The sequence below is a fragment of the Taudactylus pleione genome, unplaced genomic scaffold (genome assembly GCF_031769625.1).
Source record: "Taudactylus pleione unplaced genomic scaffold, aTauple2 ptg000085l, whole genome shotgun sequence".
NCBI classification, from domain to species: domain Eukaryota; kingdom Metazoa; phylum Chordata; class Amphibia; order Anura; family Myobatrachidae; genus Taudactylus; species Taudactylus pleione.
The window spans coordinates 6,946,409-6,965,261 of NW_028284487.1; the positions used below are offsets into that span (position 1 = coordinate 6,946,409).

General features: G+C 43.0%; 1 protein-coding gene across 4 annotated transcripts; it reads right to left on the reverse strand.

Annotated features, from left to right (window-relative positions):
* Positions 1–714: 714 nt before the first annotated feature.
* Positions 715–18,419, reverse strand: KAT5 (lysine acetyltransferase 5). 4 transcript variants are annotated; one of them, XM_088468345.1, is made up of 14 exons: positions 18,318–18,419; positions 15,907–15,973; positions 15,558–15,626; positions 15,278–15,414; positions 13,472–13,543; positions 13,265–13,345; positions 12,464–12,544; positions 10,872–11,120; positions 10,693–10,782; positions 3,622–3,762; positions 2,281–2,374; positions 2,023–2,182; positions 1,849–1,930; positions 715–1,731 (listed from the first exon to the last, which is right to left on the reverse strand). In XM_088468345.1, exons 1-14 carry the CDS (start codon positions 18,384–18,386, stop codon positions 1,597–1,599), a joined length of 1,527 nt encoding a protein of 508 aa, XP_088324471.1. In that variant the 5' UTR covers positions 18,387–18,419; the 3' UTR covers positions 715–1,596. The 4 variants fall into 4 exon arrangements, with proteins under 4 accessions (XP_088324471.1, XP_088324470.1, XP_088324469.1 ...); XM_088468344.1 differs by having other exon boundaries at positions 13,265–13,348; XM_088468343.1 differs by having other exon boundaries at positions 15,236–15,414.
* Positions 18,420–18,853: the final 434 nt, after the last annotated feature.

Here is an 18,853-nt window from a genome sequence, read left to right on the forward strand (position 1 = left end):
TAGACGATTTTATCCCTATCCAACCTCTTAACGATTTTCCCTTGAAATATGATCTTCCACTCAGATCTTTTGCAAATTGTTCAAACGATAAACTATGTTGTTTCAATCTGTGATTGAGAGCTTTCAGCTATAGTGGGCAGATAGTGGTTCATAGTTTGCTTACAAATCGTTTACGCTGAACGACCAATCAAGTGAAATTGACCTGCATGTTCAGTCGATGGAGGAGACTATCAAATGACCAGCGGGAGCGCGCATTGTACATCGTTAGAAACAATTACTGCACAATTTGCAAACGATGTTCAAACGATGTACAATGCGCGCTCCCGCTGGTCATTTGATCGTCTCCTCCATCGACTGAACATGTAGGTCAATTTCACTTGATTGCTTACAAATCGTTTACGCTGAACGATCAAACGATGAACCACTATCTGCCCACTATAGCTGAAAGCTCTCAATCACAGATTGAAACAACATAGTTTATCGTTTGAACAATTTGCAAAAGATCTGAGTGGAAGATCAAATTTCAAGGGAAAATCGTTAAGAGGATGCCCCCCATAAGTCTAAACTATATCCTAGCATGCTGCAGGTCAGACTATATTCTTAGAGGATATCACTCTGAATGTAGTGACATTTGTTTTATATGGATTTTATGAACAGTTTAAGATAGCAGGCAGGATAGTCATACACTATTCCAGACAGACAAGAAACAGTTCATTGTATTTAGGACAAAATTTAACTGTTTGGTGGATAGGAAGACTGGACACCACTTACACACACCCCCATCATTGTCTCCCTATGGACCCTGAAGAAGAACATTAGATTGTAAGAGCAGATACAGGCTAGTTGCAAGTTTCATCAATTATAATTACATTACAATAATGAAAACAACTTTTATGGAGTGGAAATAGTCAGTCTATATTAATAAAATGCTTTGTACATGTGGTATGAAACACTATTTACACAATATTACATAATAGACGTCGTGTAGACAACCCTCACACTGAGCAGCAGCAGTGTGTTACATCGCAGCTCTACCATGCAGTCATTTTTCTGGTCAGTGATCCTGGACAGACTCCACAATCCAACACATTAGATCACTGTAGCTGGTGGCATTTTCACAATTCCTTTATGTACAGTAGGTACCAACATAACTAAGTCAGCCAATTTTGTATGATTGTGGAAACCACACCCGAAAATGGCAGAGAAGGCTATTTGACTGTACATCCAGCTAAAAAAAAAAAAAGGGTTGGTGAAACTTTTGTCCATTTATAAAAGTTGTTCTGGAATACCATCTCAGAGGCAGCTGATACACATGTAGGGTCCCACAGCTCAAGGTGACACGTTACAGCGCTCTACCTTTAGATTTGGTATTACTGGCACTCTTCCATACATTACCACTTCTGCACAAAGACCATCTTTGCCCATACATCCAGCATTTGCTCATTATCCACAATGACAGATAAGCATCAATTGTTTTGACAGATGTCCTTAAAAGACCATATGAAATGATAACAAGAGTCCAATAATGTCTTTTAAACCCAACAATCTTAATTTTGTGCCAGTCCTCCTTGATACTTTATGTGCAATGTATGCATCCTACCACTTCCCTCTTTTACTCCAGTCCTTGGGTGTAAAGTGCAGACATTTGGAGTCTATTCTAAGAATCCTTTTCAGCATTGCCCTTTCATGGCCTTCAACAATGTCTTCTGAGAGGGTCAGGATGTACTGTCCCTATAAGAGAAGCACCTAACATCATTAAAGCGGCATGGTAATCTAAATGTTCTACTACTACTCTGCATAAGGACAGAACAGTGACAGCTGGGTAGTTTCTATCTTTGAGATTATTACCTTATAGTAATTGATTAGGTTCAGGTACTGCAATGTAGAGATGACATCTTCCTTCTTGATGCTGGTGATCTCACTAATTTCACTAAGGATATAAAAGTCAGTATCAGCACACATGCTCACTATAATCTCTTATTTTAGCCATATGTATTACCATCTTAACCTTTTGAATCTTACTTAATGGTGATCTGTGGTCTCTCCCCAGTCTCTGTCTTAAGTTCCATTAGGATCTCCAAGATTGTCTGAGACCAGTAACTTCGGTAGGAGAGAAGGCCCAAATCTGAGAGAGGCTTCTCTGGTGTACCAGTCTTCCCCTCCACCTTAGACAGCTCATAACCTTACAAGAAATAGCAGGTGATGAACCAGTTAGGGACATGAAAGGGAATAGGACAGAAGGCACACATAGGAACTGCAAGAGCCTAGCCACAGACTTACTGAACTCAATAAGAAGTTTGCCATATCCTCTTCTTTGATAGGGCGGCAAGGTCAGGATACAAGCAACATTATAATCCTCTGTTGACTCCTTCTCCTGTGCATGTGGGAAAAATGGCCAGAACATTTAATCTAATTTTACCATATTATTGGACCTGGAAAGTATTGTACATGAATTTCATATTTATATCATCCACATTTGCGGTTACATTTAAAAAACAAAACAAAAAAAAACAACACAGATTTGACAAGCAGGGAAAAAAACAAAACAAAAAAAACAAACTGTATACCGCATTCATTGGCACAATGCAATTAGTCAAAGTCGTACTATGAAGGTGCTTTATAGATTTATAGATAGCCCCTCCCATACTGACATCAGTACGCAGGTAATGTTAGTCTCATAGGCCAGGACACAACATTAATAAACATTTATCTTGTTAACTACGTCAAACCTGGATGATTTCCCCTTAGACTAATTTCACCTTAAGGCTATGGGCTGGTTTAACAGAGAACTTTATTCCTTATTACTAAATATAAAATAAAAAAAAAAGTATGTCTGTAAAACAATAGATAGAAGAACCCCTCTAGTGTCATAATTAACAGTACACATCCATTGTAACATGTGTGCTCATGTATTTGAATATTCCTTTAAAAAAAAAGTCAGCAGCCACAGAAGCTGCATAATTCCCTCTTAAAGGGATGTTCTGGTAACTGCAGCTTGTACCAGAGATTAAATTCACTGGAGTTTATCAATACAGCTAATGTTTTAATACAGTTCCGATCCACTCTGCCACCTGAATTTAATAGTTCATGTGCACTTTGTTGGGAGACATGTTTACACTGCATATGTACTAATAATTACTGCACTAGAGGGCGCCTTCTCTCCATTATTTTTATAGATTTACACCGCTGGGAGCTACCGGAATTAGAGAAACAGCAGCCACTTGAAACTAGGGGAATGTTTTTGGGACCATTAAACACTGCTGTTTAATAAGGACTTACTTTTAACAACTATAAAAACAGACATTGAGGGTTTAATGCTATTCACCATTCTATCTAATTTAGATGCATGATGTTTAGAATTAGTCGGCTTGCATCCTAGTCACTTTTTACAAAACTAGAAAATATTCTGTCTGAAATATAAATCAGCCAGTTCAGATACCGAATGTGTGTACAAACGACAAAGGTCCACATTTTAGTATTCTGGGCGGCAGAAAACGGTTTGAAATTCTCCTAAATTGGCAAACAAAAGAGCTGTAGCTGGCTTGGTCATACAATAAGTAAATCAGTGCATTATATAGCAAATCATTAAAGTTCCACAACAGGAAAAAAAAAAAAACACACCTTGGAAAAATAGCCAACAATGTGGAATCCCTTGGAGTCATATTCAGTCATGATGTAAAATAGGAAAGGATCCGTGTCATAGTATAACGTCTTGTGGTCCAAGAAGCATTTGGCCAAGAGACATAAATTCTGAGAGTAACTCTGAGAAGAAAGGAGGAGATATTTTCAGACTTTTTATACAATAAAAAATTAAATTCTGGTTGATTTATTTTCTCTGAATCCATTGGTGGACACTGGAACAAATGGGGTATAGGAGGTTCATTCTGCAGTTTGGGCACATACATTTTATCAGAAAAGACTGAACTCCACTTCTATACCCCCACATTCTGCTGTGAAGTCTGTGCTTTTTTTTTTCTAGCCAAGCCTAAATTGGAGTCTCCTCTAAACCTCTCTTGATCCAGAGAATGAAAAGCCATCTTCTGGAGATCTACTAAGTCTATGACTGGAATCCTAATATCCCGATTTATATGGAACTTGGGAGACAACTAAAAGGAAGGTTTAGTGCAAAGAACAGTCTTTATGATATATGGAGACCTACAAGACAGAGCCCCAACTACGAAACATTTCTATCTTTTGTAAGATACGATAAAAAAAATAAGAGATATGGTAAGAACTTACCTTTGTTATCGCTATGAAGTCCATAGGGTCCACAGGAGACATTGGGGTATAAGGTTGATGATGCAGTCGTCTGGCACCTCAATAGTTAAAGCTGTTCTCCCAGGATGCACCGGGCCCCTCTCCTATACCCCGCCCCCAGGCCAAGGCACCTCAGTTACGTAACAAGTCAATGGCCGGAGGAGGAGACAGAAGAAATTCTGGGACACACTAGTATCACACACTCACAAAGAAGGAGACGGAAAAACCGGTGACCAGAACACAGCCCATCTGCAGCACAGGTGCGACAGGGTGGGAGTCCTGTGGACCCTATGGACTTAGAAATAGAGATAACAAAGGTGAGTTCTTACCATATCTCTTATTTTCTACTGCAGGGTCCATAGGGCTCCAGAGGAGACCTTCGGAAGTTCCCAAAGCAGTCTCCTTAAGGGTGGGGACGCTCCTGTGCAGAAAGGAGAATCCGCCGCCCGAAGGAAGCATCCTGAGAGGCAAAGGTATCAAATGCATAATACCTTAAAAAGATATGGAAAGAAGACCGCCTTGCAAAGCTGAACAGCCAAGGCGCCACGGCGAGCTGACCATGAAGGACCCACACGAGTAGAATGAGCCTTAACAGAGGCCGGAACAGGAAGGCCCTCATGAGTGCAAGCCTCAGAAATCGCCATTCGAATCCATCCTGCCAAAGTTTGCTTAGTGGCAGGCCATCCCTTCTTACAGAAACCAGAGAGGACAAACAAGGAGTCCGACTTCCGAAATTAATTGGTACGGTCAACATAAATATCTTTAGCGCACATACTACATCCAAGGAGGCCTCAACAGCTGAGAGGTCTGGGGAATTAAAGGCCGGCACTATAATTTCCTCTTTACTGTGGAAACTAAATACTACCTTAGGTAGAAAACCAGGGCGAGTCTGAAGCACCGCCCTGTCACTATGAAAAATCAGAAAGGGAGGGCTACATGAGGGAGCCCCCAAATCTGACACCCTTCTGGCAATGGCCAGAAGAAACAAACAGTCTTAGTTGTAAGACATTTTAAATCCACTGAGCCCAGCAGTTCAAATGGCAGTCCTTGGAGAGCCCTCAGAACCACAGGTGGGACAAAGGTAGGCTGAATATGAAACACACCTTGCATAAAGGTGTGGACATCAGGAAGAGTAGCAATCCTACGCTGAAACCACACGGTCAGGGCAGAAACCTGCACCTTCAGAGAAGCAAGGCGAAGACCGTGATCGAAGCCCGCTTGTAGGAAAGCCAAAACCCTGGATATCCCAAATACCTGAGGATCATAACGTCTAGGGCGACACCATTCAAAGAAGGTGTGCCACACACTGTGATAAATTCTCGCAGAAACAGGCTTCCGAGCTCTGAGCATGGTGTTAACCACAGAGCTGGAAAAACCCCTGGACCTTAAGAAGGCTGTCTCAACAGCCACACCATCAAAGACAGACGACTAAGGTCCGGGTAATAGCAAGGACCTTGAGGCAAGAGCATCGGAGTGTCTATAAGAGACTCCGAAGTTCTGAGTACCAGTGTCGTCTGGGCCATGCTGATGCCACCGGCAACAACATGCCTCCTTCTTGCTTGAACTTTCAAATCACTCGAGGAAGAAGGGAGAATGGAGGAACAGGTACGCAAACTGGAAGGTCCAACTGACCGACAGAGCGTCTACCAGAAGAGCCTCTACATCTCTTGTTCTTGACCCATACACTGGCAACATGTGGTTGTGTCGGGATGCCATGAGCTCTATTTCGGGAAGGCCCCACCTGTCCACTAAAAGTTGGGACACTTTCTGGTGAAGAGACCATTCCCCTGGATGCACGTCTTGACGGCTGAGGAAGTCCGCTTCCCAGGTGAGGACCCCTGGAATGAACATTGCCGATATGGCTGTGACATTGCCTTACGCCCAAGTCAGAACGCGGGACACCTCTACCAGTGCCGCCTGACTTAGAGTTCCTCCTTGGCGATTTATGTATGCCACCGTGGTGGCGTTGTCTGACTGGACTTTTCCGCGAAGAAGTAGTCTTGCGTGCTGAATAGCCCTGAGAACCGCCCTGAGTTCCAATATGTTTATTGGAAGGACAAATTCCTCTGTCGTCCACCTTCCCTGAAAGTAGTGAGGACCCATCACTGCGCCCCAACCCCGGGGACTGGCGTCCATTGTCAGGAGGACCCAATCCGGGATCCAAAAAGGGCGGCCCTTGGTAAGGTGACTTGTGTGAAGCCACCAAGTCAGAGACAGACGCACCTACGAAAAAAGCTACAATGTCTGGGTTCGTATCTGGCGTGAAGATCCGTCCCACCTGGAGAGGATCAGAGACTGTAGAGGCCGGGAATGAAACTGGCCATACTCCACCATGTCGACACCATGGAGCCCAGTAACTGCATTGCCGAGTGAATCGATACTTGGCGACTGTGCAGGGAGCTGCGAACCCGCTGCTGCAAGGTGGATATCTTGTCCTTGGTCAAGAAGATCCTCTGTTGTTGAGAATCCAACAATGCTCCGAGATGAAGCATCCGCTGTGAGGGCGTCGGAGAGGACTTCTTCCAGTTGATCAACCACCCGTGACTTTGTAGCACTGTGATTGTCAGCTGTAGATGCTGAAGAAGTAATTCATGAGACCTGGCTAGCAACAGCAGGTCGTCCAGGTAAGGCAACAGACGGACCCCCTGCAGCCACAGCTGGGCCGCCATAACTGCCATAAGTTTGGTAAACACCCTGGGTGCCGTGGACAGCCCAAAGGGCAGGGCCTGAAACTGGAAGTTTTGTTGTAATACTGCGAACCTGAGGTAACTCTGGTGAGCCGAAGCTATCGGGACCTGAATGTCCAGACACACAATAAAATCCCCAGGTTCCATAGCCAGTATAATAGACCGCAGGGCTTCCATCTTGAACCGAGGCACTCGGAGAAACTTGTTCAGGGACTTAAGGTTTAGGATAGGCCTGTATGAACCATTTGGTTTCGGAACCAGAAAGAGATTGGAATAATACCCCATTCCCCTCTGGGAAGTAGGTACCGAAACTATAACTCTCGCCAGGAGCATAGAACGTATAACTTTCTGAACTTCCAATGCCTTGTCCTAATCCATCTGAAGTCCAGTAGGGAAGAATTGATGAGGTGGTCTGCTGTGGAAGGAGAGGGTGTATCCGTGAGAGACCACTTCCCTTACTCAAGTGTCTGTGGTGGTGTGACACCAGCACTGGGTGAACTGAAGAAGTCGGCCTCCTACCTTAAAGTCCCCCAAGGAGAGGCCCGCCCTGTCAGGCTGAAGGATTTACGTCAGGCTTGGTAGCTGGATGTCTGGTACTCCAAGCCTGTTTCTTGGGCTTTGTGACCTTCTTCGTTCCGGAAGGTCTGGGAATGGACTGGACCTTTGACTTACCCTGAGGACAGAAGGTCCGAAAGGACAAAGTTCCAGATCCCGACGGCACCGGGGCAAACAAGCAGACTTGGCAGCCGCCAAATGTGTCTACAATTTTGTCCAAATCCGGACCAAACAAGACCTGGCCATTGAAAGGTAAACTCTCTAACCCTTTTTTTGGACTCTGCATCCGCTCTCCAAGATCGCAACCAAAGAGAGCGCCTGGCTGACACCGCAGCCGCCGAAATGGGAGATGTTAAAAAGACTAACATCCAAAGCAGCCTCGTTAACATATGTAGCAGAGTCTCTGAGGTAACCCACCAGTTCAAGCTGTTCACTGGTAGTTTCCAAGGGCAAGGACGCTTCCAAAGCATTTGCCCATTGTTCCATGGCCCTGGCCACCCAGCAGATAGCCATAGCTGGCCTAGCGAACCACCCCAGAGAGGAAATAAATGGACTTTAGACACACCTCCACTTTTCTGTACGTAACATCCTTTAATGATGACATGGATGGCATAGGAAGGGTCGCACTTTTAACTAAGCGAGTAATATGAGAATCGACCTGAGGAGGAGTTTCCCACTTAGAGAAATACTTTTCCTCAAACGGATAAGCGGCCTCCAACCGTTTCTGCGGTTGAAATCTCCTGCCTGGTGTGTTCCAGGCCTCTTCCAAGTGTTCAACCAGCTGATCAGACAGAGGAAAAGCTGTCGGTGAACTTTTAACTTCCTTAAAAGAAGGCATGTTTGGATTTGGCGGCCGAGGTATCCTCATCCCCAATATCCATAGCCACATGGACTGCACGAATGAGGGAGCTCTGACTCAGATAAGTCCTGAATTTCCCCATCAGTGGACCCATCATCCTGATAGTACATGGACTGAGAAGACAGCACCTCTAGCTGAATGCAGGAGAGAGTCACCCTGTAAAATCTCTCAGGTTTTGCACCGTGGTGGAGAGTGTATTAACCCAAACAGGTTCAGGTGACACCTGATAAAGGTTTAGATTGTGAAGGCATATTTTGAGCCACAACCAGCTGTCCCCCTTTAAAGAAGATGGCATAGCAACCTGCGGAGCGTACCCCAATTGTGGGGACACTGGAGGTGCTGCAAGCCTTCCCACCAGGGTAATTAACGCTTGTGCAAAACAAGCCCAGGGCGGCTCTTGTGAAGAGCTGAGCCCAGCAGGTAAACCTGCATTCCTGGCACACAGGGTACACAATCCTCCCACAATAATCTCCCCTTCCTGTAGACCTGCAAAACATTTAGTACAGGACTGCGTGAGGGGAATATCAGCCTGTCCAGAATCACTTCCAGACATGATGAATGTATGTGTCACACTCCGCAGATCAATAAACAAACTGAACTGTGAAGTAAACTAACACCCTGACAGCATCGGTCACCGCAAGGGCTAGTGAGAACAGAAAGTACAGGGATAGTAAAATGGCTGACAGAGGAAAGAAATACAGTCAGACAGCTCTAGCATCAGACATATACAATGCAAGAATAAAATCTGCACTATATTGCACCTTAATCAACTACTAGACCTACAGTCTAGTAGGAACAGTGCTACATACACCAACCTGCTTGGAGGAGAGGTATGTAAGGGAGCTCAGGCACAGCAACACCGGGTGAGACCAGTGTTACTGCACATCAAGATGGCTGCCAGAGGACTCAGAGGAGGAGGCCCTGTGGGAGAAGCGCTGACCACAACCGCCAGACCGCAGTGGAAAGGCGCGTAGTGCAGCGAGGGAGGAGCTTCCCTGGCATGCAATTAAGTCCTGGGATGCCGGCGCACACCTAGCGCTACAGCCCCGTATCCCTGGTGGTCTAGTGGGACGCAGGCGCAGTGCCTGTTATCAATTGCCGCCTCTTCCCAGGGAGCCCCCAGCCCATGGAAGTGAAAAACTGAACTGTGCCATCAGTGGGCGCCAGTGCGGACGCCCGCTGCTTACTTGCCATGTCCCCCATGAAATCCGGCCACAGTCCTGGGCGTGTAGGAGTTTTTGCTAGCCAAAACCCCTAGACTCCTGCCACGATCCCTAGCACAGTTCCAGCGTCGGTGGGGTGTCGGAGTGGCAACATGGACGTCCTCCGGACTGACCATGTTGACCACTCAGCAGGAACCATTTCTTGAAGTGAACCGACTCCGGCTGGACACCTACGAAACTGAGGTGGGTTGGCCTGGGGGTGTGGTATAGGAGAGGGGCCTGGTGCATCCTGGGAGGACAGCTTTAACTATTGAGGTGCCTGACGACTGCGTAATCAACCTATACCCCAAGGTCTCCTGTGGAGTCCTATGGACCCTGCAGTAGAAAAAAAAAAAGCTTTCCAAGGTTTCGAAAGGAGGGTGCTGTAAGGCTGTCACTACTAAGTTGAGATCCGAAATAGCTATTTTTTTTTTTTGGAAGGAGGGTGGTGCACAGAGGTTGCATGTACAGCACTCCCAGAAAAATAAGTATGCACTAGGGAGCCAAGTCTCAAACTGCCATCCAGGTCTTCCTGCACAAATAGCTGTAGATGGGCTGACTGAAAGGAAGGGATAGGAAACCCTTTTTCTTTTCTCTCCAGGAGATGAAAGTCATCCATACTCTGTTATAATTTGATGAAACTTGCCATTAATGCAAGCCTTGGTGATGAAACGTACCAGGAGTTACACAGCAGGTCTTGTCTTAGGAATCAGATGCCACGATGTGCCCACTACAATTCTCCATCCATGCTTTAGATGGACTTAATCAAAAGACTAGTACATAATGGGGATCCTTTTTAGAAGACATATGTGAGGGGTCATACTGTACATTCGCTCATGTAAGCTCTGTCAGGTCCCATAACACGCCTGAATTATTAAGCATTACCAGCTTGCCAGGAGCAAAAAATCATCAAGAATCGAACTACAGTAATAAGACTGAATGGTATGGATGAACCAATATGTGGTCCAATACATTGAACGAACTACAAGACACATTAATCGGAACGAAGCAAGTTTGGCAAAAGAAAAAACAATATACAGGCTCCAGTACAGATACGTAATTGAAGGATTACAAATTACATTTACAGAGAAAAACCTCTCTTTGCGTTCCCTTAATGTGAGCCTACACTTACCTTATTTTTGCGTCCATCTATTTCAAAGAAAGAGATGGTTCCTTTCCTGTAGATTTCATTTCCTGGGGGATGTCGCAAATTACATTTAGTCTGGGAAGAAAAGGAGAGAACATCACCACTCTGTAACAACATAAGCACATCATTCTTATGAATCTTTCTGCAGTGCAAATCACACGTACCAGGTGTCTCTGTAGACATTTAAGACTCTTAAGATACTTGAGACAGAATTCACATAAGTATAGGACAGGTAACACAGTCAGCTCTTGCGGGTAAGGTGAGAAGTACCAAGGCTTGAGGCGGTGACGGCCCAGCTCAATGCATTCTATGTTTTTCATGCGGGTAATGATATCGTCATGGCTGCGGTCAGACACCAAGCTGCCAGTCATTCGAGGAGCAGAAGGGATTCCATCTGAGCTGTCCTGAGAATCCTGAAAGTATAGGTGATGGAAGGCATTGAGCACTATATTGACACAAATTAAAAGTGCAAAATGATAGAAACAATTGTCATTCTAGTGCTCGTCACACAAAGGAAAATGTTTGATAATTACATATAGACATTGCTTGCTGGCATTTAAAGTTCATCCACAGGTAAAGGCTGCTTCATTCGCCAAAATATATCAATATCTCCTGCGCTAGAAGGAGGTGAGGGGCACACATTGGTGATGGGTATAAATATCCTCACAGGAAACATCTGATTACCGAAAAATAGCCTTTGCGTTCTAATTGGTAATGTATTGGCACAGGGTAGGCATTTCTTTCCTATGCATACCAGACTTACTGATTACTAGCCCATGTAATTACTTTGCAATCAGCCTATCCTTACAAAAGTAGCTAATAACAGATTATAGTTGCATTAATCTTAACGGAGTATTGTCAAATATATCATAAGGACTCAATTCAAAACAATTTCTTTATTTAATTGTACATAGCGGTTGATACAATTAGGGTTCATGTGCCGTTGGAACATTGACAACAGAATCACTTGTAATATAGTCCCTTAATAGTGCATCTTAGTTTGCAATCCAGTAGGATTGAATATTAATATATGCAATTTATAGTTTACACTATACTTATAATAGACATATGTGCTACGAGCAAAGAGGATTGCGTCTGGTACCGCTTTGGCGGCCGTCATATCAGTTCTTTCCTGACCTGGTCATGTCCCTAGTGACAACTCTCCAACTCATAACATGAAGGCCACAGTCCCCAAGCCATTGTACTGCGAGAGTAATAGCACACCTTAAGTGACAGGAGAGCTCAGGGAGCAGATAATAGGGGAAGAGAAGACCATTAAGGACAACTATGGGCTTTGCAAGGAGACTTACTAGCCTCATTAAAAGGACTTACAAGAATATTTTGTACATTTAGCCCTGTATAGATAAATACCATGAGAAAAAGATACCATTCATTGCCTTTAAACCCTTTTCAGTGTATGGATGAATACACAAATAAAACCGAAATGTGACAAAATGTTTTTACACTTTGCTAAAGCCACATTTTATGTTTAGCTGCACCAAAAGGTGGCTAAGAAAAAAAGAAGGGAAAAAAACAAAAGCATATTAGTCAGGTATGTGAGATCTGATGGAGTAAAGGGCCAGGCTCCCACTGGACAAATACCTCCCAATCACAGTGATGTATTATGGTTAGCGGGATTAATCCTATGTAGGAACTAAGAGACCTCATGACAATGGCATGGTCTAATGTGCTGTGGTCAGTGCTGAAGGGCTAATTCTGGTCAGGTAAATAGCTAGTGAGCATCCTTTGTCCTCACCTCATCTGCACTCAGGCAGTTAGATTTCCGCTTCCGTCCAGGAGGTACAGCCGGTGCACTTGGCCTGCGGGCTGCTCCATTCTACAGAGAAATACCCACATTAAATTAGCCACAACTTTCTATCAGTTCTGGTTTTCATAACCATAAACGTCACATATTCCATAGCCTAAATACACTGAAAAAGCAACAGAAGCTTAAAGCTGCAATATCATTATGTAGAAACAGGTTTGCACCCAGTGCCGGGGCTGCACTATGGGGCTCCTGGTTCATCTCACAGCCCCTGTCAAAATCCCAGAGACTGTGACTCCTAATTAGTCCTCCCGCTCACACACCCCTCCGCTGACATTTTAAAATGGCAACTTTAAATATTCTCTTAGTCAGGTGACAGTGCAGCTTTATTGCTGTAACAAGCAGTGTATATGGGATTTTATTTTATATTTTCACTTTTTTTAATGCATCAACGTAAATACTATGTCAGTGTGTCTTATGTGGCACCTGTATTTATACTTCATGTCATGTACAGTCTTGTAAACTAGCAGTGCCAGCCTGCCGGGAGGTTGTAGTAGAAGACAGTCTGCACAACATGACAAGCCAAGTGACTACTGGCACAGAGAGGGAATTAAGTGAAATTGGAGTCTTCCTACACAGATAATCGGCTCCCTTTGTACATGATATACATAGTGCAGTCAGAACTCCATTGTAGTGGCTAATGACTGTAAAATGATACTCTGACAATACTTTACACATGATTACAAGAGACATGTTAGAGATGACAAATTGAACAATCATCCCATGTTGTACCTGTGGGAAGACAGAGGCTTGTGTGGTCTCAGGTGCTGGGGGGACCGGAGTTGCTGGCGATACTACTTCAACCTTACGCTTCTGCTGAAAGAAGGAAAGTGGCGCGCAGAAACTTTGTTGATGAGGTAGCAGAGGAAATATACTGTATAAAGAATAGTGAAAGTAGGGGGACAGACAGGAACGTATATAAATGGGAGACAATCTTACTGGAACAGGGAGAGATTTTCCTCCTCCCGCAGGGGCTGCGACTGGAGGTAGAATGAGTTCAGGAATCTTCCTCTGTGAAAGGAATGACACAGACTTGTTACCTTTCCCCATTACACTGGGAGAGTTAGACTCATGGTTTACTTCACCGCTGTGTGATCTCAAATATTAACTTATTACCCTCCACATGCCAATACCGAGGGTCACACAGAATCTGCCCGTGTCTTCATACATGACTCAAGGTACCAAGAATCTGCCCGTGTCTTCATACATGACTCAAGGTACCAAGTTTCAGTTTTAAATCATTAAAATAAACACTATGCCAAAAATGATAGTCCATAATGAGAGGGGCTTTCACAGCTGCAAGGTTTGATAAAATACAAAAACATAACCATGGCCATACATAGGGGAAAACTTGTGTATTATACTAAATTTACTTTCTATAAAGGTGTTTTCCTATTCAGAACTAATTTAGTATGAGAAACATTTTAAATCAACTATGGCAAAATAGGTCAAAAAGTTACAAAAAAAAAAGAAATCTGAACAAACTTTTTTTTTTTTTTAAATTTCAAGGTTGTTATCACATTTACATATACTGACTGAGAGACTAAGAATTTAGAAAACCTAAAATAAAGAAAGATTCCTCTATTACATTTCATACCATAGGGTATAATTCCTATACCAAAGAAAAAAAATATGCTTTTACCAGTTTCAAACAAAGTAACTTTTACAGATTAATGCTTACAGGCCAAATTAGGGATTTAAAAGGTTGTGTTGCCACCATTATAGCTGTATGGTTACCCACAGGCCGGATTACACTTTACATAGCACTCGTATTATTTTAGGACTAGTTAGCCAGTTCTGCTACAATGCATAACAATCACAGATAGAGGGTGCGTGATATTTATATTATTGTAGACATTCTCTATCAATATACCAAGATTATATTTCATTTTGATGCATTATATTGCCACCTTATTGGACCTATTTGACCCAATAAGTAAATCACAGGACTACTTATGAAAACTGGTAAATTGCATTTACAGTGTTAAACTGGCATTCTACTGCAGATTTGTTAGGAAAGTAACGTTTGAGCATATAAGATCCACTCCATTAAAGATGTGTGGCTGCAGGTGTCTGGAAGACCCTAATGGGATCTGATACAGGTCAAAAAAAAAGGAAACTTCAGTAAGTTAAATTGCTGTTACATTACAGGTCCATCCTAGTTAGGCTTGTTATATAATCCCTTTAACTCGGGACACATATGAATTACATAGATTCTGTGGCTGGCTGACTTCAAGTCTAAATTTCACCTGGTTGTAACCTGCCTGTGTAATTCACATGTCCTGAATTAAAGTGATGATATGACAAGCCTAATCCTTGTTTATAAGTGCTGCAATCAAGCGGTATATGTAATAGGTTTCAAGTTCTTTGACTCAGTGCAGTTTGCACAATCTTAGCTTTAGGTTTAAACCAGCAATCATTTAAAAAGCAAAACCAACTTGGTTGCACCTTTTAAATGATTGACGCTTTAAAACTACAGCAGAAATTTCACCGCTTCACAGAAGTTAGCATCAGTACATATACATTCAAGTCTGCAAACACAGGAACCTAATGCCAAAAAGTGAAACAGTGCATGTTGGATATATTTAGTTTAAGCATAAAACAGCTGACTAGGCAATCCTAGTTATGTTGCACCTTTTGCACAGGGATACAAGTACAAATATTGCTTCTGTATATACGTATATATATTCTCAGATTACTCACCACCTCTCTCTCTGGTGAGCTGGGTATTCTCAGATTACTCACCACCTCTCGCTCTGGAGAGCTGGGTCTGGACCCAGAAAGTCCATTCTTTGTTGGTGTTTTTGCCTCTTTTTTTGGAAACTGAATCTTCTTTAAATCTAAACGATCATGGGTGACCCATTCATCTAATCGCTTATTAACTGAACAAAGGAATGGCACAAAAAGAAAAATAATATAAAGTCAGACACCAGCATTTTTTTTTACAACACAGTACTGTAGAGCAGAGAATTGATATTCACTGTACCAAGTCATTTTCACCTTGGCAAGCTCCAGTCTTACTTACAGTCTATGTAATGAACATAGAAGAGTTTCTTCCCGGTCAGGTCTTTGACGCTCAGTATTTCTGCCAGTGCTGAAACGGAATGTACAGATAAATAAGAAATAGCAAATCAAACTCTGTACTTACCTCAATAATTCTATTCAAAGGAGGAAATATTTCCTTTATTTCTAAATTTGGATATTCATCTGAGCATTATTATATCAGACAAAAATACATTCATAAACTTCACCACTTACTAGTCAATTAATGGAAACTCATAAGCATCAACTTGTAAAGACTGATTTCTAGGACTTAGATAAAGAATAGAACAAACACTGCATCTGAATATAGAAAGACTATCTGGAACACTTACGCCACTCCACTTCATTGTCTTGGTTCTTGCGAAGGACAGGCAGTCTGCATCCCTCCACAATTTCTGCCTGAAAGAAAAAATAAATAAATAAAAAAGGACCTTTATACCCAAAATAAAAATGTAGTGGAACAGAAGTCTGAGTTAAGCAAGCGGGAGATGCTGGTGCAGTACCTGACCGACATGCACCATTTTGCTGTATCATTTTGCGGTACACCTGTCAAACCGTAAAACAGGTGTCCTAAGGAGAGCTCAGGGAGGACAGAAACTTCCCGTGGAGCAGAAGGGCAGTGGAAATAAATATATATACTGTTCAGCTTACTTTATTTTATAGCAGAACTGAAGAGTAAAATATTACCTCCCCACTACACTGCAGATGAGGATGTTCCATCTATATCATTTGCAGTGTCCTGGAGAGATCTCATACAGATCAAACTACTGGGAACGGAGTTATTTCAGTAAATGTGACATCACTTGCTATGCCCAAATATAACACTACCCAGTGCTTTTCTACACAGAAAAGGGCTCATTCTGATTCAGACGATCTCAGTGTATGGATGTAAATGGCGAGTTGCTGCATACAGCACATAAGCAAATGCATATTTACACATTTTTAATATGTCCATTGTATTCTGAAGCGTACAGAACATGGCTGGATCTCTATTTCTGTAAAAATAGGCGTTTCGTGGCAGACACTGAACGGCGGGAATGCTATAGCACGGAACCGGATTTGTGGGAGATGGGACAGTCATGGCTGTCTAGCTAGTATCGATAGCTCTGTGTGATTCTGCGTCATGTATACAGGAAATGGATTCCGGTTTCTGACAGATCTCCTGCACCTAGCATGGGGCAAAACTAAACAGGACATGCTATGTGACTTACAGACACACGGATCCTTGCATTAGCATAAGGGACTCAATCACACACTCAGGATGTATTGTATGATAGACATTAAGTTCAGCCTAAATGCTCCAGTTATTTCTAGTACTATTATTCACTCACTAATGCTTTATACGATATAGGGCAGTATTTTATCGTTTCACACCTTTACGCGCCCGACAGGAGCTATTCAATTGTTGCTCCTGTCGGCCGCGATCAGATGCCACCGTACCATTTCATCTCGCAGCCCCAGGGGGGTGCGAGCTGAAATGGGCAAAAAGTGACCTGTTTGGGCGTCCAAACAGCTCTTTCTACGATCGCGCCTAGCACTTTGGTCGGGGGTAGCCGTTTTACGCGACTAAACCCGACCACTTTGGGCGCGATCAGCGTGAAAAACAGCAACAAATTGAATAGCGCCCACGATCTCCCATCACTTTAGACGGGAGATCAAGCGCGCTATAACAATTGAATACTGCCCATAAACTTTAAATTGAGGCTTTATTTGTTAAACTGAATAGATGTTAAAAGTGAATACCAACACTATATAGGACCCAGCAATCTAAGATAATGTCACTATAAGAAAAGCTTGCAATTCTGAAGTTCCAGTAGTAAAACAGCATTACATGGAAAACCTGGGCTTACTTAACATGAACAGAACATTTTGGCTATTTAAATCTGTCCCCTTCACTGTATTATTTTGGTTTGCACAGTGTTAGTATGTAATGTATGTGCATCGCTTACAATATGTATAATGCCACAAACAGTACTTCAGAAATACTGGACAAAATGACTGCATTATAATAAATTGCTTCCTTGCAACAGAGGGAATACAATGCTCTTGCACTGCTAGCTGTCACTATGGTGGCATTAAAAAGCCATGCTGGTAATACACCCCTGAGCAATCCACCTTACAGGCTGCATTCTGGGTGCAGCCGACACATAGAACTCTGGGGAAAAATAAAGATTCCGGAAAATGATAACAGATCCCAAAGGAGACGACATGTGTGATTTACAATAGCAACAAAATAAATAGAGATACTGTAAATGCATGATAGTCACACAAATGTGTACATATACTTTCAGAGGTTGTCCATATGAACCGCACACACATCCTGCATGGAGATTCTTTTATTTATTAGGCACCACAATGGTTCCATAGAGGCATGCAAGGAGATACTAAAGGATCCCATGCATTGTCCTGGGAAGGTGTAAAGCCTGCACTAATCTGCTCATCCCAACCACCCTGTACTGCTTATTTCCCAATATCTTTAGTGTTACCATGGGCAGGAGTGACTGTGCAATAAGGAGCCTGCAGGAAACATGCAATGCCTCACTGGAAATGGATGAGATTTATGTATTTGTATAGGGATACAGTAACAATAATGGTAAATACGAATATCACACACTACACAGTTAGACATTTTGCATGCATAGGCTTACAACGCGTGTGCTACCCCAAGCTGTGTGGAGGGTTTATATACTAAAAAGGACAAAAAGACAGACATAGGCCATGTTCCCTATCTAACAGCCCTCACCTCCGCCATGATTCTTCTCACTCCTCCTCCTGCCCCTCCTCTCTCTCCTCCTCTTCCTAGATACGACATGGACCTGGCTGGCTAGGTCCCCTTCTTCAGATTATTCTATAGCGCGCCTGCAAGCAACAAAACGTCTGTTCACCTACAGAAAAAAATAGATTTTAAATCACAATCTACCGAATGAGTAATAGATGGTAATGACCCAACTATAGTTCTCTTCGACAAAGAGAGTGAGTAGTCAGGCACTACAGAGGGCAGCCTTAACGGAAAGACGTCAGGCTTGCTTCGGCGATTTGACACGCAAGATGCGTTCCAATAGCAAGACCCATATACTGCGCATGCGTCCTATAGCCTGATCCTATTCAATTTGGATCGAAAATTTTATCGCCGATGACGTCTTATCGCTAGTCTCACTTATCCCCGTATTCAATTTGGATGACTTTTCGCAGGTGCGGAAGGTCAGAAGTTCGAACCGAGCTAAAAAGTCCCCATTGAATAGGTGGCGAGAACAAGTGCAGAATTGGAGTTTTGGGGTT